Genomic DNA, 23,920 nt, shown 5'->3' with positions numbered 1-23,920 from the left:
TTGAGCCACGCTTCTCCGCTTCTCAGAGGCTTGAAATTGCTCAGGTACATACGTGAGTAGCGGATACAGTCCTGGTTTTTTTACTTTGCATATTGGGATGTGTAGCTCTTATTTCAAAATGAAATAAACCAGGGCTACATGTACCAAAATGGAAAGCAAGAAAACACTGGATGAGCTCCTCAAGCAGTGAGCTGGGAAACTTGAGCCCCCACTAATGCCAGTTTAGGGAGACTGAAAACCCTTTGTTTCTGAAGTGATTCCATTACCTCCAATATCTAAGCCCAGTGAAACTGAGACACATTTGACACAGTTTAAAAGTGTCACTTCCTTTGCATAATACTTTGTAAATTACTACCTATTTTGTTCTTTTACATGTCAAGATTGCAGCACACTAGTTCAGCGGAAGATGTAGGAGTTGGCCTGTTGTAATGATCAGAACTGAATGGCTATGAATATATTTCATAGCTTCTGATCAAGCTTTGTGCCTTGCAGCATACTGTTTTTATAACCTCTATAAACTTTGAACATGTCTGTATTTATGTGCCAACATAGATGCTAAAATCCCATCTCATTCTGGAGTGTAAATTGTACTTTATGGCACTTTAGAAAGATATTTTTAACCAAAAAAGAGGGACTGTGGGCTTTATCGAGGTCCAAGCATACATGCCCATATGAAGTCGAACAAAATAAGTATGCAGTTCCTAACGTAGCAAGGGGGAGCAAGGTCAGCTAAGTGAGGGAATGTCCTTACTTAATGGCGGGAGGAAAGGGGGATTCCTCCTTTTGGAATTAGGGCCCTCACACACCCAGCCAGCTGGGTGTCATGCTTCATCATAGGGCTTGCTGTCACCCATTTTTGTCTTTCCATGTCAGTCCGTGCTGATCCCGGAAGAGCTACCCCATAATCACTTTTTGGCGAAGGGCCTGATTGAGATCTTGGCTGACAGGGTAGTCTGTCACAACGGTGATGGATATCCCATCCACCGAAATTTAAAGCCCATTATATCCTGTGGGGTTTATATTTTGGTGGACGGGATATCCGTCACAGTTGTGACAGAGTAACCTGTCTGAGATCTAAATCAGGCTCTAAGGCTTTTTCGACATTTTGTTGAAGTTTATTTTGAGGTCTTTCCTCCTAGTGTGATAGGAAATGTCAGCAACGAAGGTTGGTTTCAATTCCTGCAGCACTTGTCATCAACAGATGTTGGTGAGGGACCTGCACCTTGGTTGCCTGTTTTGCCTTGAACAAGACCTTGACCCGAAGGCCGGCCTTGACTGCTGTGCCATGCATCGGACGGCATTGAGGGAGCGATCCCTCAAGCTCCTGGTGGCTTGACATGTGACGCTGCAACACTTGAGGTCCTGTCCGAGAGGAAGGTCCCGGGAGCGTCCATGTAGTAAGAGTCTGAAGTTGTTGTTTCACTCCAAGTTGTCAAGCCATTCGAGTAAGACTCATCCCATAAGAAGGAAAAAAAGTTGAAGCATGCTTCAACATCACCTCGTTGGTCAAGCCTCGAGAGTGTCTCTCGAGGACTGGCTTTGCCTTTGACTTAGCGTCTGGGCTGAATCCGTGCCTTCCCACATTTCCAGGAGCCGGAGCGCCCCCGCTAAAATACTAGGGTTTTACGAGGTCATGCTCCTCATATTTGAGTGGCAGATTCCCCTGATGCGACGTTTGGCCCCTGGGTTCAGGAGAGGTCCCTACAGGATCCTCGCTGGTGGCTCAGGCGCCAACCGGACTCGTAGGATCCTCCGCTGGATCCAGATCGGCGACGCTCATGCCATGTGACCTTCCCTGATGCCGGTCCTCAGACAGATGACCCCGGCGCGGCTGGGGCCACCCCCATTCCCAAGTCCAACATGGATCCGGAGGGACATCATTCCACGCCGACAGGAGCCATGCCTTCCAGACTGAAGACTGAGCACTATTCCTATGAGCTAGGACTCTGGGAAGAATGGTAGGGGTCCCTGAACCCTGAAGAGTACCAGCCTTATGACTCCTTGGACTGGTGTGAGGATCTAGGTGAAGCCAGCGGGCTGGATTTTTCTCCAGATACTGGCATGCTTTCTCCCCCCACCATGGCTACGGAGGTGGGAGCATCATTCTCAGTGGTGGTGTGGAGGGCTATTGAGGTCCTGGACCTTAGGTCGCCCTCATGGCAGTCAAGACTTATGTCTTGATAGAAATGCTCCTGCAGAGAGTGTTCCCTTCTGAACCACTTCTCACATTTCATGAATCACTTGCTTATGTCCTACTTGGGACCTGGTCCAAGCCTAGCACAGGGGCACCTGTGAACAGAACTATTGCCCGCCACCACTGCCTCGCTCCTGGGGACCCCAAATTCCTCATCGAACACCCTACCCCAGAGAGCTTTGCTGTCCAAGCCTCCACTTTGCATGTAAATCTAGGCGCATTCCGAACTGTCCTCCAGATCCGGAATCCAAGAGAAAAAAAATTGAGGCAAGAAAATGTTTTCTTTCACCAGCCTGACATTGTGGTCAGTAAACATTGCCTGCCTTTCGGGCTGTTATTTGCACGCTCTGTGAGATACTTGCAAAAGTGCTGCCTTTGATCCCAGAGGAGGCCAGGATATTGCTCTCGCAGGCTGTTGCTGATGGAAGGGATGCTGCTAAGTTCAACATTCCCTGTGGACTAGACAGATCTAACTCACTAGGCAGAGTGGTTTCATTGACGGTGGTCCTGTGATGCTACACCTGGTTGAGGACTATTTGCTTTTCTGGGTATGTCCAGATGTCACACATGGACATGTCCTTTGATGGCTCCCGTCTCTACAGAAACAAAGAATATTCAGTGCTGGAGCGTGTTAAGGACAGTATGGCTACGGCCAGGTCATTGGGCCTTTCTATTGTCCCTAGTCACCCTCAATCTGCCTTTCACTCATTTTGTGGCCCTGGAAGGAGCGTACAGCGGCGTCCTTACCTGTCCAGCCACCAACCTTTCTAACCTTGTGTTGACATGGTACCTACTGGCCCCGTGCGTCAGATGGTCAGCAGTTGGGTCCACCCCAGCAGCCTCCAAACTCTCCTTGCCTGCTTGTTACCATTCTGAGCACCCAGTGGACTTCAGGATTCGCCATCACCTGCCCTAACGGCCGTCCAGAACATCAGAGAGGTGGGTCTTGAAGATTGTCTGAAGGGGCTACTTCCTCCCCTGAGAGGCTTCCTCTCCCTCCATGCAACATACTGAAGATAGGCTGATGAAGGACCACTTATCTCTTCTCCAACCGGGAAATGATGGCTCTTTTGGCCAAAAGAATCAGAGAGAGAGTGTTGGTGCCAGAAGTGGGTTGTGGTTATTATTCCTGCTACTTTCTGGTACCCATGAAGGATGGAGGACATCTTCCTATCCCCAGCCTGCGCTCTCTCAACTTCTTCCTCAAGAAGATGTTCAAAATGCTCACTCTTGCTCATGTCCTATTTTCCTTGGATCGAGAAGACTGGATGGTAGTGTTGGACTTGCAGGATGCATATTTCCATAGTCCCATGCTGCCTGCCTACAGGCTCTACCTGCGGTTCACAGTTGTTCATTGGCACTTTCAGTTTGCTGTGCTGTCCTTTAGCCTCACCAGCACCACCAAGGTGATGGAGGTGGTTGCAGCTCATCTGTGGAGAGCAGGGTAGCCAGTCTTCCCCAATCTTGATGACCATTGGAGGCAAGCTCTCCCTAGGCTGTCGTCTCCCACCTCCAGACTATGGCAGACCTCCTGCATTCGCTGGGGTTCACCATCAACCTGCAGAAATCACACCGACTCAGTCTCAGACGCTTCCTTTCATTGGAGCTGTTCTGGACATGGTGCGGTTTCGGGTTTAACCTCCTGAATGGCAAGTCCAGGATATTCAGGCTATGATTTTGCAGTTTAAGCATCGGTCTTGGATTTTGGTGAGACGGACTCTGAGACTTCTAAGCCACATGGCATACTGCTGTTGACACATGCCCATTGGCATATATGGTCTATGCTGTGGTACCTGAGGTTCCAGTAGGCACTGCATCAGGGGTATTTCTCTGACATGAGTCAGATCTCAGAAGCAACTGTGAAAGGTCTGCGGTGGTGGTTAATGAACAACAATTGAATCAGCGGCAGACCCCTGTCCCTTCCCCAACCAGATCTCACAGTAGTGACCGATGTGTCACTCCTAGAATTGGGCAGCCATCTGGGAGAGGTGGAGATCAGCGGACACAGGTTCCTGAAGAATCAGGACTCCAGATCAACTTGTCAGAGCTTTAAGTGATCCAATTGGCTTTGAAAGCCTTTCTCCCCTCCTCCCAGGGAAGGCTGGTGCAAGTGTTCATGGACAACACCACCGCCATGTGGTACTGCAACAAATAGGGTAGTGTGGGGGTCGTGGACTCTGTCAAGAAGCCCTGCATCGCTGGACAAGGCTGGAACAGCAGGGCATATCCCTGGTGGTTCAACATTTGGTGGGTTCTCTGATTGCCAGAGCGGACCAACTCAGCCATGCAGACAACGGAAGGCATCTCCATCGAGAGGTGGCACTTGGTCTCTTTCAGCAGTGGGTAGAGCCTTGGTTAGATCTGTTCTCCACCATCGAGAACACGCAATGTCAGCACTACTGTTCGCTGGAGTTTGCAAGGCGACTCTTGCTGGGAGACGCTTTTCATCTTGAATGGAGCTCAGTCCTTTCCACCCAGTCCATACCATTCATGCCTAGAGTTCTCAAGAAGATCAGGAACGACTGGGCCCCAAATCATCCTTGTGGCTCTAGAGTGGGCACAGAGAGTCTGATATCCTGAGCTGTTGAAGCATGGGCATCGGTCCTCTAATCCGGCTGCCCCATTGGAAGGAACTTCTATTGCAGCAGAAGAGGAGGGTTCTCCATCTGAACCTGTCAATGCTCCGCCTTCTTGTGTGGAGATTGAGCTGCAACAGTTGACTGCTTTCGACCTTCCTGCTGAAGTCTGTAATGTTACTTGGCAGCCAAGAGTCCCTCCAACAAGACTGTTTACGCCTGCCGTTGGGCAAAACTTGTGGCATGGTGTACAGAAAGACAAATTGAACCCCTTTCTCCCTCACTTTCTCAGGTTCTCCTGTTTATTCTTTCCATTGCCCAGCAGGGCTCTGTTATGGCACTGTTAAGGGTTATCTTTCTTTAATGTCTGCTTTTTGTCGCTTGCCTGACAAACCTTACCATTTCCAAACTTCTATTGTACATAGGTTTTTGAAAAGGTTTGCAAAATTGTGTTTCCTCCCTCACCTTTCATTATGCCTCAGTTGGTCTTTGATCTGCTCCGTATGTTCCTGATGTGCACTCCGTTTGAGCCCATTCACATAACTGTCCTCTCAGGCTTCTTACCATCAAGGCGGCCTTTCTAGTGGCAATAGGATTTTCCCAGAGGGTCGGTGAGCTTCAGGGCTCATTATCCAAGCCTCTTCACTTTAACATCTACCTATACAAACTGGTGCTTCGTACAAGAGCTTACTTTCTTCCAAAAGTGGTCACTGCATTTCACGTAGGCCTACTTTTTACACACCCGCCTCATCCCTCCAAAGTAGAGGAGGAACTTCACTGTCTGGACCGCAAAATATCATTGCTGTTCAACCTTGACCGCAAATGAGAGTTCTGGACGGACGACCAGATCCTCATGGGGTATGTTGGAGTGAAGAAACGACAAGGTGTACAAAAGAGGACCCTTTCATGATGGATCCTTCTCTGTATCAAACTCTGCTATGGGCTGGCTAAGAAGCAACCCCCTAAGGATTTGCTTGCTCATTCCACCAGAGCTAAAGCAGCCACAACTGAGTTAGCTCACAAAGTTGCCGTCCTGGATATCTTCCAGGCAGCAACATGGGCATTTCTACTCATGTTTACCAAAGACTACCGTCTGGACAGTCAGATCCGTAGGGATAGACACTTTGCTTGTGCAGTCCTGCAGGACTTCCTCATATGAAATTATTTCACACAGCCACCTCCAGAAAGGTATTGCTTGGGTATCTAGTCAGTAAGGAATCTGCGGCTAGAAGTCTCTATCACATGAACAAGTTACTTACCTTCTGTATTGCCTTATCTGGTAGAGACTCCATCTAGCCACGGATTCCTTACTGACCCACACATCCTCCCCGCTCTGTGAACAGATTTCTAGCAACAGGGCTTTCCCCTTTTAGGGCCCTAATTTTCCACACTAGTGGTCAGTGTACTTCGTGGTTCTGGCATGCAAAGTCATGAAAAGTAACTGACATCAGCGGGCCTAAGTGGCGCCTATATATGCACCACAAATGTCGATTCTGGCGCAGGCGAATTCAGTGAGGCCACTCTGAGCTGAACAATGCCCCATACCAGCGCACAGGGTTACTGCTCGGGGGAAATTCCCAGATCCAGTCTGACGCCTGGGAATAATTCTGAAGTGAGATATCTGCGGCTAGATAGTCTCTGTCAGATAAGTCATTATGAAGGTAAGTAACTTGTTCTTATTTGTTTTGTTATAGATTTATCCTGGGGGAACTTATTAGACAAAAAACCCTTTTATTTGATAACCTTCAAATATACCAGAGCCCAGAAGTTTTCATCATCTCCGACTAAATGCAGACCATATCGTGAGTGATGGAGTTTTCTTGTGATTGCCCACTAGTGGCTGTTGAAAGATTTAGCTTGTCCAAGATTTTATTTGGGTTTTCTAAATGAGGAAACCACAAAACGTTGCACAACTAAAACACAACACATTTTGAAGTTGATAAAAATGTATTGTGTGTCTTTCAGGCTTCAAGAGAAAGAAGGCTTGATTTCCTCATTGCAGAAGGATGCTCTCAAGTTCAAAGAAACTGTGGAACAACATAGTCTAACAAATAATGTAAGAAAGTTGAATTGGTAATGGTAGAGATTGCCAGTGCACATTTTAATTTCAGCTGTAATGTTTTCACTTAAAGGGGATAGGTAAAGTGATGCATGTAAAATCGATTGCAATTAACTTTGTACACTAAATTAGAATGAAAAGAGTGGTGACAATACTGTGTTGCGGTCTAAGGCGATGGGTTGTTAGAATGTATCACATAGTCATTCCCACCCTCAGACAAGTCTACCTTTCAGGTGATTTGCCTTTTTCTCTTGCTTGAGAAGGTCATGAGTTGAACGAAATGACTTTAGCTTTGCCATTCAAGCAGTTTTTACACTGGAGTAGAATTTTCAGTTTCAATTTTAAGTTCATAAACCAATTCTTGAGTTCAATTTGTTCATCAAATTGTGGGCTGGAATTCATGGCCAGATTTCTTCAGAAAACACACTGAATACGATGCATTTTCATTAGGTGCTGTCCCATTTTCTTTGTCTTCCCAGGTTTCTATATATGACGTTTCTAATTTGTACTCTCCTCCTTGATTTATGATAGTACGGCTCTATTCAAATATTGAATGCATCCATTTCTAAGATGCATTTCTTACTTAAACTTGTCTAGAGAGACACAGCACAGGCCGCACCAACACTGGTGAAAACTAACGAGTTTTAATCAATTAAGTGATACTCTCTACTCGTGAAGGGCAACTATCCTCAAAAGTGTCTAGAAATGCACAGTACTGGCTGCGCCAACAATTGTGAAAACAAAAGAATTTTACTGAAGTAAGTGTTATCATGCACTGCATGATGACCATAATGTGTCTGAGCGTACTGAGTGCTGGGATATGAGGCAGTGTGCCCCCTTTGTTACATTTGTTACTCAAATGTAATGCATTCAGAAGAACTGCTCTAAAAGCAACTGCTCGGTGACATCGCATTCTGGGAATGATTCGTCAAGATAAAAAGCGTTTGCTGTTTGATAGTGAATGTAGAGGCACAGTGTAGAGTTACTCTGTCATCATAGCCCTTGTCAAATTCCTGGCAATACTAAAAAGCACCTTAGAAAGATGGAATGTTTCTTTCTTTTGAAGTACCTTTCTCAACAATCAATGTAAATTAACTAGCGGATGTGTGGTCGACTTCTGCATACTTAATGGTCCAAATGGCCAATGATGTGATGCATATGGGCCAAGTGGTCGAACTGGCTCTATGAAAAACGCAAAACCCTTGCGCTTAGCTCAGCGGGTGCTGTTCCAGTTATGCCACCCAGATAAAATAGACACAATTTTCATCTGTATGCGTAATCTTGTCGATGTCCACCCTGTGGAAACTCAGAGTTACTCTGTAAGCCAGACAACATTGCTCCTCCTGTTTGGTGCCTCCCAGCTTTAACATGACAGACCTCTGCTTTTCTCCCTAGTCAGGACACTTTGCAAGTATTCACTTATAGAGTCCAAGATAACTAGCAGAATGACTTATGCAGCAATGGGATGTGTTGGTCACTGAATTGAAGCCTCTAAAATCTGACTCAATTCTATCCACTGCCTCTTTTCCAGTAAAACAATGAAAGGAAGACTGCCCAAGAGTCGAAATGTTTGATTTGATTTAGGATTTATAAAGCGCCTGAATCACCCCCCAAGGGGTATATCCGCGCCAGCGAACTGCTTAGTCGGCCAGAGAAAGAGGAATAGATTAAAACAATGTAGTCTTCAGAAGCCTACAGAACTGACGGTGATCAGAGCACTCCCACAATTGGATTGGTAATTGGTTCCAGAAGGTAGGGGCTAAGAGGAAGAAAGCTTTCCCATCTAGCCGAGATTTTTGCAGTGTGGGACCACAAGTAGAGAATTGGTTCCTGAGCGTGGTGTCCTGGGAGGCTGGGATTTTCAAAATATCTTTGCCAAATAACTGGGGCCTTTGCCATTTAGAGATTTATGCACAATGCAGTAGATCTTAAAGCGGATCCGCTTCCCCACTGGCAGCCAATGCAGTCTCTGCAAAAGGGCATGGGTGGGAGGGAGTAAGGGAAGGAGCATTGGAGACCAGTCGGGCAGTGGTGTTTTGAACCACTTGCAATTTGTTCAGAAAAGCTTTACTGGCTGAGCTCAGCAAAGCATTGCAGTAGTCTAGGCGACTTAGTACTAGTGCCTGGATAAGGGTTTTCTCTAGTGGACAAGGGGAGAAGGGAAATACTCTTCGCAGAAGACCTACAGCATGGAAACAGGCGCTAATGATGGTGGAAGCCTGATCCTTTATAATTAATTTCTGGTCCAGCCGGACACTTACATTTTTAACCACGGTCTTGAGCTCCGGTGCGGGTCCCAATTCCGCTGGCAACCAGCTCGGAGACCATCTCAATGGAGCATCACCTAACAGCATAATTTCAGTTTTTCCTGCGTTGAGCTGGAGAAAGGTTTGCCTCATACAGCTGGCAATGGCATTTATACCTTCTGAGAAGATGGACTGAGCATTGGGGTTATGTTTATCGAAGGTTAGCAGGAGCTGAGTATCATCAGCATAGGAGATGGGTATAAAATCTAACTTCCCAAGTAAACCTGCCAAAGGAGCAACATAGATGTTAAATAAAGTTGGACTGAGACACAATCCCTGGAGTACTCGTTTAGTAAGTTCTGCGGTCTCAGAGCGGAAGGGGCCTAGATTGGTCTGCGTTCTGTGCGAGAGGCGGTTCCTTGAATCCCAATTTCACTGAGTCTCCGGAGCAGGATTTGATGTGAGACAGTGTCGAAAGCCGCCGACCGGTCAAGCAGCACAAGTAGAACTGCCTGTCAGCTGTCAAAAGCCTGTCTGGTGTTAACCGTGACGGTAATCAAGGCTGACTCTGTGCTATGTCTGGGTCTAAAACCAGACCGAGATGGATCAAGACAAAGTCCGAAAGATGTTTATTAATGTTTTTCTAACATCTTGCTCAGGAGAGGTAACAGCGAAATAGGACGATAATTGTTAGTCATCCATAGGGGACTTAAGGTTCTTGCGTATAGGAATTATTTGTGTTGAACTTCCACTCATGCGTGAACATCTCTGCATACTCCACTGGCTTCCCGTGGCGGATTGGGTCAAATTTAAATCCCTGGTCATTGCTCATCGATCCCTCTACGGTCGTGGGCCTACCTATTTACAGAAGCAGTTCTCCTTCTATGTCCCGTTGAGACAACTGTGTTCTTCAGCTCTCCTTCTAGCTAGCGTGCCCCGCTTCATCCGCTACAAGTTAGGCGGCTGTTCCTTGGCTGTTAAGGCTGCCCAGGCTTAGAATGCCCTTCTGTTTCCATTGCACAATACTCAAGACCCTTTAGCCTTCAAGAAACTTTTAAAAACTCACCTGTTCCCGTAATGATGGTGGTGTAGTTCAGTGACTCCTCTTGGATCCGTGCCGGGACACCTTTCGGAGTAGCTATTCCGCGTTATAAGAGTATTTAACATAACATAATATAACTCAGTAGGGACTTGACCTTTGTTTAGTGAGAGGTTAAGAATGGAGCAGATGGGGGTAACAAGCTGTTTGGAGAGTAGTGAAGTGGTCTTTGCCTGGATTATATCAAGGGATGAGCCTGATTTAACAGTTTGATTGGACACAGTGCAAGCATCTTGGTTGCCTCACTCTTGTTTCTTTGATAGTTCACTGTTTGGCTTAGCGGGGACATTGCACACAGTTTCCCATACATTAGCTGTTTAACATTATTCATGCCTTACTCATTTGAGGTCCAGACACAGCCAAGTTGAATGAGAGAGTAAAAGCAGCAGGGAAACCACGAATCTATAAACATGGCCCAGTGTGATGATTCCAAATGGAGTCAGTGCTTATGCGCCATAAAATAGAACTCTAGGACGGCAAACAAGCAACTCTGTTGAAGATTGCTCGAAGTACACATTGCCACTTGGTGGCAACAATGCATGGTATTGGACAGTATTGAACCCATATTGTTTGTGTCTGATGTTTCTGTTATGAAGGAACTCTGATGAAATATATATGAGCCACTTTAATCCAAAAGGTCCAGTGCCTGGTGTATAGCTGCCGTGATATGACCGTAGAAGCCTGCTGTTGGCCACTCTTGGAGGAAAAAACAATAGTCCCATGTAACATCAGCAACGTTTTCATATAAAAATTCTGAAATCCACAATGACTTCCAAGTTATGCCCCACCTTGTCTGCTCTGGCTACTATCTCAGCCAGCCTCTAAACCCATCTCAGTCAAACAAGAAATTTAACAATTAGTCCCTTGCCTTATGGCAGTTTTAAACAACACTGGCTAACCCAGTAGTTGTGGCTTTTTCTATTTTAAATTGGTCTGGTGTTGATCATGAAGTTATGAAGTGAAGTTGTAAGATTTAGTAGATAATTACCAATAGTGTACTTAATCAATTGATATCCATTCGCACCCATGCCATCCTAGCTATATTAAATGTAAGTCTTGTATGAGACAAAGGTGAGTCTGGAGACTAAGCCAAGGTTCTGGCAGGGCACCATGCTGAAAACTGGAAACTATTAATGTACCTCTACATTAATGTACCTGCTACAATATCTAACTATGCCTCGATTTATATTGTTTATAGAGCCATAGTAGAGCCAACCTGGAGGTTAATTAGGATCTAAGGTGGAATTTTGCCCATAGCAATATTTCTAGACCTATAGAGTTCATACAATTCTCTGTATCCCGGTGAAGCTGGCAACATCTAGATGCTGGTGCAACTGTGAATGTGTATTCAAGATTATTTTGTGGGCCTAATTGGTGCTTCCTACATGTACTCACAGACATCACCTTCTTTAAAAGTGGGTAGTAATTGTGTGCATGAGGCAAGACAAAGTAGTAATAAGATGCAAAAATGTATGCACACATTTTGCACAATTTTTAGCACATATCAGTATAAAGCACAGAATACTGCAGAGTATTTTTGAATTTGATAATGGTTTAAGATCTGTACCCTAGTGTGTGATGTTGTAAAAGGCAATTGTAAGATAAGGAAATGTCGTTACTCAAAAAACCACATCAAACCGGTTCATAGTAATAAGGCCTTTACTCCATTAAATGACTGACCTTCTGACTAGGACACTGTGTTATCTCGGTAGGGGAGCATAGTTGCATATTTTGTTTCATCTATTACAATGTTTTAGTTTTCATCTTTTAAAATCTATTTTAATCATCGTGATATTACATTTTTTGTCCACTGCTGGCAGAAGATTCAAGAAATTCAGCACCTCAATTATTTTACTCTATAGTTTAGTGTGGAACTGTTCTATTTATCCTGTATGCCTTCCTCTTGCTATTGTTAAATGACTAGGCAGTGCTGTGTCTACTGCAAGGCACGAAGTTTACTCACTGTCTGTTGGAGTGATCTCTGTTGACCTTGTAGTTTCAGGGTTTAATCCTGGCAAGTTCATTTGGGCTTTAATCTTTCACAAATCAATGAAAATGATTTGAATAATTTTTAACATTTTTATCAGCAAAAATCAAATTTTGCAGTGCCCAAGCCACCCGAAAAACAAATGCTACTGAAAGTAATGCTGCTAAACATTTAGGAATCTATGCCGGAAGGAACATAAATGTGTTGCTGTTGCAAGTACTGACTATAGTAATCATCTACCATTATTTTATGTTTTGAATTCAGGTTACAGAACAATCCGAAGTCATTGAGCTTCAAGCGAGGTAAGATTAATTAATTGACTTCCAAAGGGCTCATTTGCAGTACAGAATGTACTACAAATAGTTACAAATGAAAAGTTGAAATTTCATTTTTGCAAGCAGTCATCAGAGTAAGGAATACCTGTCATACTAGACAGCAGAAGACTGTGCTCTTCAGTCACCTATCAAGTGTTGGTCTTACTGAAGCCCCTAATCAACAGTCTTGTATCTTTGTGACATCAGTGGGCAGATACCAGACTAAATCATGGAATGGAAGCAAGAGTCTTTCTTTAGTCATTGAACCTTGAGTGTTAGTTTTGTCTCTGTTTTGTACTTGATAGCTTGGTTGAGTCGGATAGCTGTTGGAGTTAATGGCTGAAATGGGAATAGTGCCATTTTGGTGGGAATGTTAGTCAGGGAAACTGCAAAGGCTTCTTTTTGTTTTACTGTAAGGGTTGCCATAAGTTACAGACCAAATACTCCTTTTCTTAACCCTTACTAAACACCCTAAGATTGCTGCCTGAGAGCGAAGAGAACACTCACCTTCCAAAAGAATTCCAATCTGCCGGGCAGAGGAACATGCAGATGTTCAATTCATGAGACTTAAAATTTGCTCCAAAGGCTGGTTTGGGAAGATACTCGAAGCCTGAAACTGGAGACTTGAAACGAAGGGCGCTGCATCAGCCTGGAAAGAGCCAGTAATGGCAATTGGACCTGTTTTCAACCAGCATAAGCCATAACTGTTTAAGAAGTGGAAATGCACTGCAGACTTGGGGAATTGGAATTGCTGTAGAAAAATCCAAGAAACAAGTTTCAACTGGGCATTTTGCTGTAGACCTGAAGGGGAACTGTAGCTAGTTTTTACAACTTGAACATGTGGCCTGATATCCAAGAAGCATTTCCTGAATCTATTTAAAGACCTTAAAGGCACAAGGGAAGAACATACCGAAGGAAGACGTTTCTCATCTCTGCATGATCGGGACAAGTTTCATATAAAGTAAAGAAAAAAAAGCTTCCTTCCCAGCTATACATCCGTTACTGCAGGACCATGAAGATATAGCAAGACCATGTAGTCCTGTTAGGCTACTGCACCAAACGTTGACCAATTGAAGATCTGATTCATATGTCACCAAGACAAACCACTAATTCTTCGATGACCTTGTTCCATCACTGGTCGACATTGTGGGGTGCCTAGGTCTCCATTCTCCATAAAGTGAACTTGTTGAACCGCTTACTGATATGATCACTGTGAGTTTATTATGGAAGCCCTATTGAAGGCTGTCTCTGAAGGCTGTTTTAATATTCTATCGCTAATTTAATGTATTTAATGAAATCATCATACCTTTTGTATTCTTTCTTGTTTGGTTGATTATCATTGTTATTTGATCCCTAAGATGGTACCGTTGTGTTCATTTTTAACCTGCATAATTGAGTGGATTTTGTCACTGAACAGTGTGTGTCAAAGTCTTTGTCACAGAGGCTCTAGGAAAGGTATTGCATGCCCTCAAGTTCCTGATTAAAATGTGGCATATTTGCATGTGCAGACTGCTGTATAAAAAGATTGCTAGATACTTTGTATATTTCTGTATTCTGAAAATGAGGTGCCCCAGTGAAATTCCTTGTGTTTTAAGGAAGGGAAAGCGAATGAGAAAAATATTAGCACATGTTTATTGTTTAGAAACAACATGATTACGAGTTTCTATTTTTTGTGTTTATTTGGTGAAATATTTAAGTTTAAATTTATAATAGCAACCTTTGTTCTGTTTAAAGAGTCATGCAACACCTTTTGTGTGTTTTCTATAATAGAATATTGTTATGGAAGGTGTTGTAGGAAGTTATACTATTATTTTCCTGAATCTGGTCGTGTGATGTAGGTTGCTTGAATAATATAGCCTTTTGGCTAAAGGTACGGGAATTTAACAGAATGTTATGGTAAGAGTGAGTATGCCAGAGGATGATGACCTCAAAGCAATTGATCAACCATTAGCTGTAAAGATGTGGTCTATGTGATATGCCTTTTCACGGTTTGTTAATGAAAACAACCACCTCTTTTAATGCATCACATAAAGCATGTGGGCAAAAAAAAGTTGAGGTACCGCAGAGACCATCATGCCACCACAGCCTAATTCAAGAAGTTGTTTATTTTCCGAGTTTTATATAGCGCGACCTTGACCCAAAGGTATCGGGTATCAGAGCAGTTTACATGAGTACTGGTTGCTTACACAAGGACACATTCATTTTTGTTAGGCACAGGGAGATACAGTGATTTGCCTTGAATCACAGGATGTTGAGTGTCATTGCAGAGACTCTAACCCGATTCCCTACATTTGAGACCACCAGCCTTAGCCGTTAGGCTACATCCTCTCATCACAAGTTGCCGTAACTTTCTGAAGAGACTATCTCACCTTGGAGGAGCATTTGGAAGGTTAAGGAGGAGCATTGGGACAGGGGACTCCAAACCTAAGGGGGTACAAAGCTTCTTTGTTTCTAAAAAGTAGCTCTTGCCACCAAGAGGTCTTGTTTACTCATAGTATTATATCAGATACCCCTGGAGTGCTATGTCTAGCTTTTGTCATCCCTGCAATGGATAAAACTAGTTTCAATAATTTACTTGAAGCCAGTGACTAAGAATATTACAGCTAGCTTTCTTTCAGCAATCTGATTCCTCATTGGATTAATTATTCATTTTACTTTCAAACATACCTTGGGCAATATAAAAACAAATGCTATGTCGCTTCCCTAAAACTGTTGCCATTCTAGCATACCCTGCTTTTTCCCTTCCTCCTTCGTTTCCACACTTTCATTTAGTATGGTTATAAACTGATACTTTACATAAGAGAGTGTAATCCGTAATGTCTTTCAGTACTTGCATATATGTTTTGCAGCCCTGGTCACATTTATGATGGATATCTATTCGTACAAGTGGAGAGTTTAACCATAGCTACAAACCTGTTGTAACAGGAAAGTTGTGGCACTGTCCCCACTTGAAGTAATTCAAGTGAATCCCAAAAGTTATCCAATCCAGTTTCTGTAAGGATATATTTGATATATAAATGCAGCTTGCATCATACTTAATTTGCTACTTAGACGAGTTGTTTTAAACATGTATTCTCAGCTATTTGAAGAGACCTGTTCTTTCAGATTCCAATAATTTATGGCCATGACTGGAACCACATCTTTGCCTTGGTAGGCTTGATATGTAGGAACAGTCGAATTTCCACATAAGAGCTTGCTAAAATAGATCATTGTGTGCTAATATGGATACAGATTTAGTCCTTCCACACCTTAGGGCAGTTTTGGTTGACTCTAATGTGTAACTAATCTGAAAAATGTCACACCTTTAGTCTCTCACTAGTGGTAATAAAGTACCTCTTTGCACTTTAAAAAAGGACTGCAACCAAGGCTTACTTTTTCTGAACTAACTGTGTCATTTTGCGTTAAAAGGTAATAAATATTGCCAAAAACAGTATTTTATTTTCAACTGAGCTAGGAGATTGAAACCTTGCATTAGTGGAATCACATGATGTGGCCTTCCATAAACCTAGACTGTTGGTCTAAACATTCATAAGTATTTCAACCACTCCATTAATGTAAAGATTGGAAAGCTGGGTAGAGAATGTATTCACCTTTTGGAGACCTCAAACAATTTAAAGTAAGGCAAATTGCAAAATGGAAATGCATGAGATAGTAAGAATATGTAAAGAAAATTGATGCACTGTGTATTTTATAATGAGAATGATCCTTGAAACAAACCTAGCCTATAAAAGAGTGCATATGACATTGATAAACCAATTAAAGTATGCGCAGAAATGTTGTAGCAGTTGGTTTTTGACAGCTACCAAAATGTACGTTGTTTGTTTTTCCTTTAAGGCTTCAAGAGGAGGAACACGTGATTTCAGCATTGAAAAAGGAAGCTGTTGATCTGAAAGAGACAGTTGAACAGCAGAGAATAAAGAATAATGTAAGATATGATAATTGTTTACTGCAGGGATCAATTGTAGATAGAATGTATCCAAAAGAACGGGATAGGGAAAAAATGGTTATTTCTTTGGTGGAGAAGGAATGTACCTCTAAAATTTGCCATTTTAACACCAACGTTTTTCAGTTGTTTACTTGTATGACACTCATATAAATTTTAAGACCACTTACAGATGTAAGAAAATGCTATAGATGTGGGTTTTTTTGTTACTGTTTATTTCTTATGAAATCATTTTACCATTTTCTGACTAACATACCACTGTCTTGGCTGTTATGTATGCATTTTAACATGAAACCATGTGTGATGTTCATTTTATTACATTTATAACAATAACAACAAGTCTATAAGAAATGTTAAACCGAGTCCAATATGCCAACCGTTTGCAGGGCAGAAAAGCCCGGGAACTCAGAACATTAGGTTAAGACTGACATTGTGAGAAAAAAATGAAATATTAAATCAAATTTAATTGCACCAATTGTCTTTAGACCATGATGAAGTCCTGATTAACACTTCATGTTATAGTAAGGTTTTATAACATAGTTTAGAATATATGTAGTTCAGTAGATTTAGGATGAACATCCTCTTAAAAAAACAAAAAACCTATCCATTGCAACATGTTCATACAAGCTCCTTAATGCTTTCTACTTCACCTGTAAGCCATTTATCCTCTTGGCTTTGATATCCTATTCAAGATTTTTAGGTTGCAGTTTGTCGTCTTTGGATGTACTTGTACTTCAGCATACTCCTGATATCCTGCCCAACCTACTATGAATCCTGAGTAACTGCGTCAAGTACCCCTTCAGCACTGGCCTTTAAAAACCCCTTGGACGCTCATGACGAGCTCAGCTCGTCATGGAGTGCCCATTCATTTCAATGGAAATTACATTGAAAGTCTAGGCACAGGCTTAGCATCCAAGTGGTTAAGTGGCAGTGCAGGACGAGTAGTCCAAGACTTCTTGGAGGGGGGGGGGGGTCGATACAAGGGCATGATAACAGGCTCATAACTCAAAGTATGTTCAATGGCAGCAATAAATAAGTGTCCAGCCAAATACTGTCTTTTATGACAAAAGCTGTGTGTGTGTGGCTGTGTGTCTCGATAGTAGTTAATCTCCAAGCACTATAGGTTGCATTCAGATTTGGCCCCACTAGCAGTCCGAGTCTCAGGAGTCCCTCTGACGGACCACTCTGGAGGCATCTCTTCACAATGATAGCATCAACCAGGCTGCAATCCTAGTCTCTTCCAGTGGTCCCCTCTGACATACAGGGTCACCACATGTGCTCCGCACTCAGGCAATGGCCCGATTGGCACAGCCACAGGTGCCTTTGACATATGAGGTCACCAACTTTACTCACACGGGTGATCGAGCTATCAGCATGGAAGTGACAATGACCACGGGTACTGCACGGTGGCCTCCCTCTGGCGTAAGGGGTCGCCGACTTGAACCTGCACAAAGACAATGACCCGATCAGTGAAGCAGGCATCTCCTCACATATCTCACTACATGGATTGACTTGCCAGGATCTGACTTTTCCAGTGTTCTCTTCCTGACATGGCCTACTTGTCTTGGTAAGCAATCAGGCACTGATGCTCCAGGGACAGGTGGTATTTGGATGTCCCTTAGTGATGTCCCCTCACCACTCACTCAGTTGGGGGACTGGCAGGCCTTAGCCTCCTTCCCTGGTCACAGGCAGGAGTCATCTTGCAGAGCTTCCCCTCCTCTCAAAGCCTGATTAACTGCTTGACAGTTTACAATCTTGGAGGCCTCGATTTTCAATTCGTATTGTCCTTTTCCAGACACTAAATGTGAATTAGGCCTTCCGTTTTTGAAGATTGTGTTTCGGGTTGGCTTCCTTTTGAAGTGCCCTCTCCTCTTCATCTAGAATGCAGTCTGGCACAGCAGGAGTGACTACCAAATATGATAGTCACACAACGCAGGCGAGGGGAGTGACTAGAGGTTCATACTTGGATATCAGCCACAGTGATTCGTATTTCAAAAGGTTACCTCAGTGTCCCAGCCCTACTCTTTATGATTTTCTTTTCAGCCCCATCTCTCTTCAGAGATTTGCCCAAGCCCCCTCTCCAGTGACTTATCTCAGAATCAAAGAGCACCTTTTAAAGTGTGCAGGAGCGTGTGGCTCTCCTTCCTACAGCTTGTGTCCCACTGAGCTCTCGGGACTGCAGCAATCCACAAATCGGTCTTTGGGAAGGGGTGATTCCTCTACCTCCTCAGTCTGCCCTGGGTGTCCCGAAATAGAACCCAGACTCTTCTGTGTATTGTACCATTCACAGGCACACATACACTAAGCACTTGCATACTACACACACACACACACACACACACACACACACTCACACTGCACAGCTCTAAATACTAACTTTATGAAGGCCAAGAGTGAGTTAAGCACACAGCAGCGGAACTTAAATGAGTGAGCCTATAGGACTCACTACAGTGACACAGGTGAAAAAAAGGCCTGTTCACTTCTGTTGATCACTATACGGTATGCTGCCACCACATTGCTCATGCTGCTTAACTCCTAGCAGCAACTGTAACCTTTCACTACTATGAGGGTAGTGCTTTGATAGCCCTCCTGGACCAACAAGTCCACAATCCCTGAGGCTGGCCTATGTCGTGGCACACATGCATGATCAGTGTTTGCCCTTGACAACGAAAATCAGCGCCAGGGATTCAAACATCTTTGCAGCTGTGGCACACTGGTGGGGTACCCATCTGCCAGCATTCGAGGGACTTTTCCGTCCCAACAGTTCACTGAAAGTTTTCCTTTACATGTGTTTGTGTATATTGTACACTTGAAGTACTCCCAGCCTCTCAAACTGTGTAGTCCATGACAGGTTACACTATTTTTATAAATAGTTGCCTCATTGCTGGTGTGTTGCCAGTTACTTATTTTAAAACCTGTTAAAATTACTTACCTTTAAATATAGTTATTTTTGAGTGTTCAAAATTGCGTCTCTAGTTGGAAGAGGTATGCACCCTGCCCAAGTAGGGACCACAATCCTAGATACACACCCTAAATTAACCTGTGCTCACCCTCTGGTATCTTGGTACAGATCAGTCAAGCTTAACTTAAGAGGCAATGTGTAAAGTATTTGTGCAGTACCTAAAATAGCAAAACGGTGAAAGCACCACACACAAATAATCCACACCAAGTTACAAAAATAGAACCTAACTTAATGAACAAAACAAGGACAAAATGACAAAAACTCAATAAGTAGAACCAGAGTTATGAATTTTTAAAGAATATCTTGAAATATAGTAGTACTTAGAAACATAAAGCGCCAACCGGAGCTATGTGGTCGCACTTGACAGGGTCAAATCTGAAAGTTTGAGCTGACCGCGATGGAACACAGGTTGGATACAGGACAGCCTTGTCCTGCTAACAAAGTACCTTTGATAAAGGAAATGCATCAACGTTGGGGCTGGTAAGAGAAGCAGGAGGCGGCGATGCTTCAGTGTTGATCTCTTCGGATGCAGGTGGTTAATTGGTTCTGATCCGTGCAGAGATGCGTAGTTGTCGAACCCCTCTCGACGGAGGCGATACGTCGTCGATGAACCGTTCAGCCGGTGATGCGATGTCTGGTCTTCGGCGGCAGCGGTACTGTGTCGGCGTCGACTCGAGATGTGTCTGTCCCGACCGGCACAACAATAGCGATTTGAGGATTTTAGCAGAAGACCGCCAAAGAGCCCAGGACTGGATTGGCACCACTTGGTAGGACTCGCAGTTGACGGAGTCCAGAGGCTGTAGCACGGTTGTTGGAAGTCTTTGATGTCCTTGAGCGTTCAAAACAGTAGGCAAGCTAGCAAGCCCTTGGAGTCACTTTGGTTATGGGGATGTAGAGATGTAGGCCCAGACCTTTTCACTCCCTGGCAAGGAGTACAGCAGGCAGCACAGTAGGAGTCCAGCAAAGTCCAGCAGGGTGACAGTCCTTTCAGCAGCACAGCAGTCCTTCCTGGTGAATGCCCTCCAGTCCAGAAGTGTACTGAGTTAGTGGTGTCAGGGGTCCAGTACTTCTACCCAGTTGTGCCCTTGAAGTGGGGGAGACTTCAAAGAGAGGCATTTGAAGTGCACAAGGTCCCTCCTTCCTTTCCTAGCTCCAGACACACTACAGGGGGTTATGCAGCTCTCTGTGTGGGGACAGGCTGTTCAGGTACAAGTGTCATCACCTCCCTCCCAGCCTGCCCAGAATGGCCCATCTTGATATCAATGGCCCATCAGGAATACCTATGTTCTTTTTGAGTGCGGCTGTCTAGAGGGAATGCACAAAGCCCAGCTGTCGTCTACCTCAGATATGTATTTAGAGACAGGCAAAGGCACCAAATGGTTAAAGTAAGAAAAAGCCCACTTTCAAAAAGAGTTTTTTTTTTACTTAGCAACTTGAAGTCTGATTTTACCATAAATTGTGATTTTAAATTGAGTCCAAACTTGAAATATTTGTCTTTTTCCATTTGGAAATCACACTTATAAAATGTAATGAGGTAATCCCAATGTTAACCGAATTTTTCACTACCTGGGCTTATAAAGCTTAAAAGGACATGCCCAACTTTTAAAATACACTGCACCCTGCCCCTGGGGCTGTTCAGGGCCTACCTTAGGCGTGACGTATATGTATTAAAGAGGAGGGTTTGGGCTTTGCAAGAGGGTTAACTTGCCAGGTCGACATGGCAGTTTATAACTGCACACAGAGGCTATTCTATGGTAGTCCTAAGACCGGTTTAAAGGGCTATTTACTGAACTGGGTGGCACAATCCGTGCTGCAGGTCCACTAGTAGCATTTCGTTTACAGGCCATAAGCATATGTAGTGCCCTTACTCGGTACTTATAGGTTAATTAAATGTGCAAATTGTGGATAAGCCAATGTTATCATATTTTAAGTAGAGCGCACATACACTTTGGGCACTTTACCACTGCTAACCAGTGCTAGAGTCCTAAAGCCAACAAAAACTGCAGCAAAAAGGGGAGGAGGGAGGCAAAGGGTTTTTGGAGGTGACCCTGCAGGAAGGGCCATTGCAATCATTGAAGTATGCAGAGAAGGAATTTTATAAACAAAATATATATATTTTTAATGTGTTTATCAGTTCCATATAAGTAATTTAAAAGGCAGTGCATGTTCATGCAGAAAGGTGCAACTATTGATGTAGCTACTGACGAAAGGAGGCTGGGCAAGTAAAAAGAAAACTGAAAGCCAAAAAAGTAAATCTTTTGAAAGATCGAACTACTCATTGAAAACCAAAATCTCAAATTTTTTAATATTAAAACTGCCTGCGAATAGCTTCCTGCATGTTTTTATAAACATCTACCCCCATGCACCTAAATTACTAGAAACCCTTCTCGGTCTACCAAAATGAGGTAGTGTATTAGAATTAAGGAGGTATTAAGTTACAGCAGATAAATCGCCTGGGAAACTAATGTGGGAAGGGCATATTGGACACTGGGGCGGTGGGGTTTCTCTAAAAATAGACTGTGCCAATATAGCTAAAAAAACATTCTTCCACCTAACACACTTTTTAACCCATTATTTTTATATCAGCATGTATGTAGATGCAAAGCCATCACACATTACTCATTTATTACAGGCACCTCCATTCAAAAGGCTTTCACATTTAGTACTTCTGTTCCAGGAAAGTGGCATTTAGCAGTGCCTCAACTTTGTCATCATCTCTAGTTGTTCAAATCAACTGGCAGACTGCTGCTGCTGTTGGAAGGACATTTATAACTGAGCATTTTTTTGGGGGGGGGCTGGGGACTTCAGCCCCTCATTTTGTTAATTTACTGAAGCCTCCTCTCTAGCAAATGCTTTTGCTTCTGCAGCTCATGAAGCACGTTCAGTGCCTCGAAGTTGTCATTATAAAATGTTAGCATTCTACTGTAACTTTACAAAAGAGTTTTAATGAACAACTAGATCACAGTCAGACTGCTGTTGCTGGAAGTACAAGCTTCACCCCTCAACTCAGGCTTTTTTTCTCAAATTGGTGAAGAAATATCAAGCAATTTATAGAAAAGGTGCCCTCATTTTAACTTCTGGAGCATTAACCATCATTTCTAGGAGGATAGAAAACGGTTTTCTTTCGAGATGCCTCACCAACTCACAGCAGAGGGACGTGTAGCATTAACCATAATTTTCAAGATGGATAGAAAACTGTTTTCTTTCGAGATGGCCCACCAACTCACAGCAGGGAGTCGGCATTTTCTTAGGGAAAAGTCACCTTGGAACTCTCCACAATTTTAAAAAGTACATTGGTCCACCCACAAATGATTTGCATTGTAACTATGATCTGTAATTGCCTTTTTTTCTATATGCTCCACATGTGACCCTCCAAGCCAGGCATTTGCTAAAATGCATTTCAGTAGGACGAAAATGTTGTGCCCATTTATCAAACAGTTCAAGCAGAAGTGTTGCTTGTAACTTTCATCAAAATAATCCTATGATAAACACACCTTGTAACCAAAGGTTTTTTCAGTTTCACACCCACATTTTAAGATTCTGTTGTACAACCACAATGTTATCCAAACGTCAGGGCACTCCTGGGAATGTTTTACCCCTAAGATACTACTACTCAGTTATATGATTGGCGATTTTGAGTCTGCAACCCAGCCTCCACAAGATAAAATGGAAGTTTGTAAGAAAAGGTGTGGGAAAGGATTGAAACCATGAAGAGAGCCTATGAGGTTAATAAAAAACAAGATGGTTTTAGGTGTTTCAGACCATATCAGGGTCTGATGGCATAGCTCTACTGATGGCATCTACAGGCTACGTTAGGCTAATGTTTGGAATACTGCAAGACAGAAGAATGCAGAAGTATATGAATTTATTAACAGTGGAAAGTTTAATAATAATTGTTCCAGGTAAGTAATACATTTATAGTTAATTATGCTTTCATTTTGCAAAAACAATTACTATTTTGGGTAATTGAGCAACTTGGGTTTTATTTCCTAGAGTATGCTTGTTGAATGTCAAAATTCAGAGGTTTAATTCTTGTATTTTGCAGGAATTGCGAGAGAAGAATTGGCAAGCTATGGAAGCTTTAGGTCTAGCAGAAAAAAACACTGCAGAAAAAGTGGCCTCTTGTAAAAAGGCTCAGGTGTGTGCTTTTTCCATTCTATCTTTTAATACACTTTTGAATATCATTCACTGTAAACTCCTAACAGTTACTACATAATTACTGTAATTAGTTTTTTTCCCATTATTAGTAAAGTTATTCTGAATATTATTTTTGAGTAATGTTTGGAGGAACACCTAACATAGCAATGCCTGTATTTTTAGCATGTTTAGTAGTCTTTACGAAACGCATGACTTTCTTATCAGGCATCAAGTAATCTATACTAGAGCATATGGGGAATGCACTGGGATTCTAGCAGTTGCTCTCACTGGGTAGGGATTTTTCTGCCTCACCGTAGGTTAACGCATGCGGTGAGAGGACTCGATCACTGGGACTACATGCTTAATGCCCCCTGTGAACTACAGCACATAACTCCATCTGTTA

General features: G+C 43.2%; 1 protein-coding gene across 6 annotated transcripts in view; it reads left to right on the top strand.

The window, feature by feature from the left end:
- RRBP1 (ribosome binding protein 1) overlaps positions 1 to 23,920 on the top strand; it is a 292,620-nt gene that overhangs the window by 170,912 nt on the left and 97,788 nt on the right. For all 6 annotated transcript variants that reach the window (XM_078648944.1, XM_078648942.1, XM_078648940.1 and 3 more), the window contains exons 17-20: positions 6,736 to 6,826; positions 12,426 to 12,463; positions 16,310 to 16,400; positions 23,426 to 23,518. In XM_078648944.1, coding sequence (XP_078505070.1) covers positions 6,736 to 6,826; positions 12,426 to 12,463; positions 16,310 to 16,400; positions 23,426 to 23,518 — 313 coding nt within the window. The remainder of the gene's footprint in view (positions 1 to 6,735; positions 6,827 to 12,425; positions 12,464 to 16,309; positions 16,401 to 23,425; positions 23,519 to 23,920) is intronic.

The sequence above is a fragment of the Lissotriton helveticus genome, chromosome 6 (genome assembly GCF_964261635.1).
Source record: "Lissotriton helveticus chromosome 6, aLisHel1.1, whole genome shotgun sequence".
Classification (NCBI taxonomy): Eukaryota; Metazoa; Chordata; class Amphibia; order Caudata; family Salamandridae; genus Lissotriton; species Lissotriton helveticus.
Note: the sequence above shows the minus strand (reverse complement) of the source record. Positions and strands in the feature narration are given on the sequence as shown.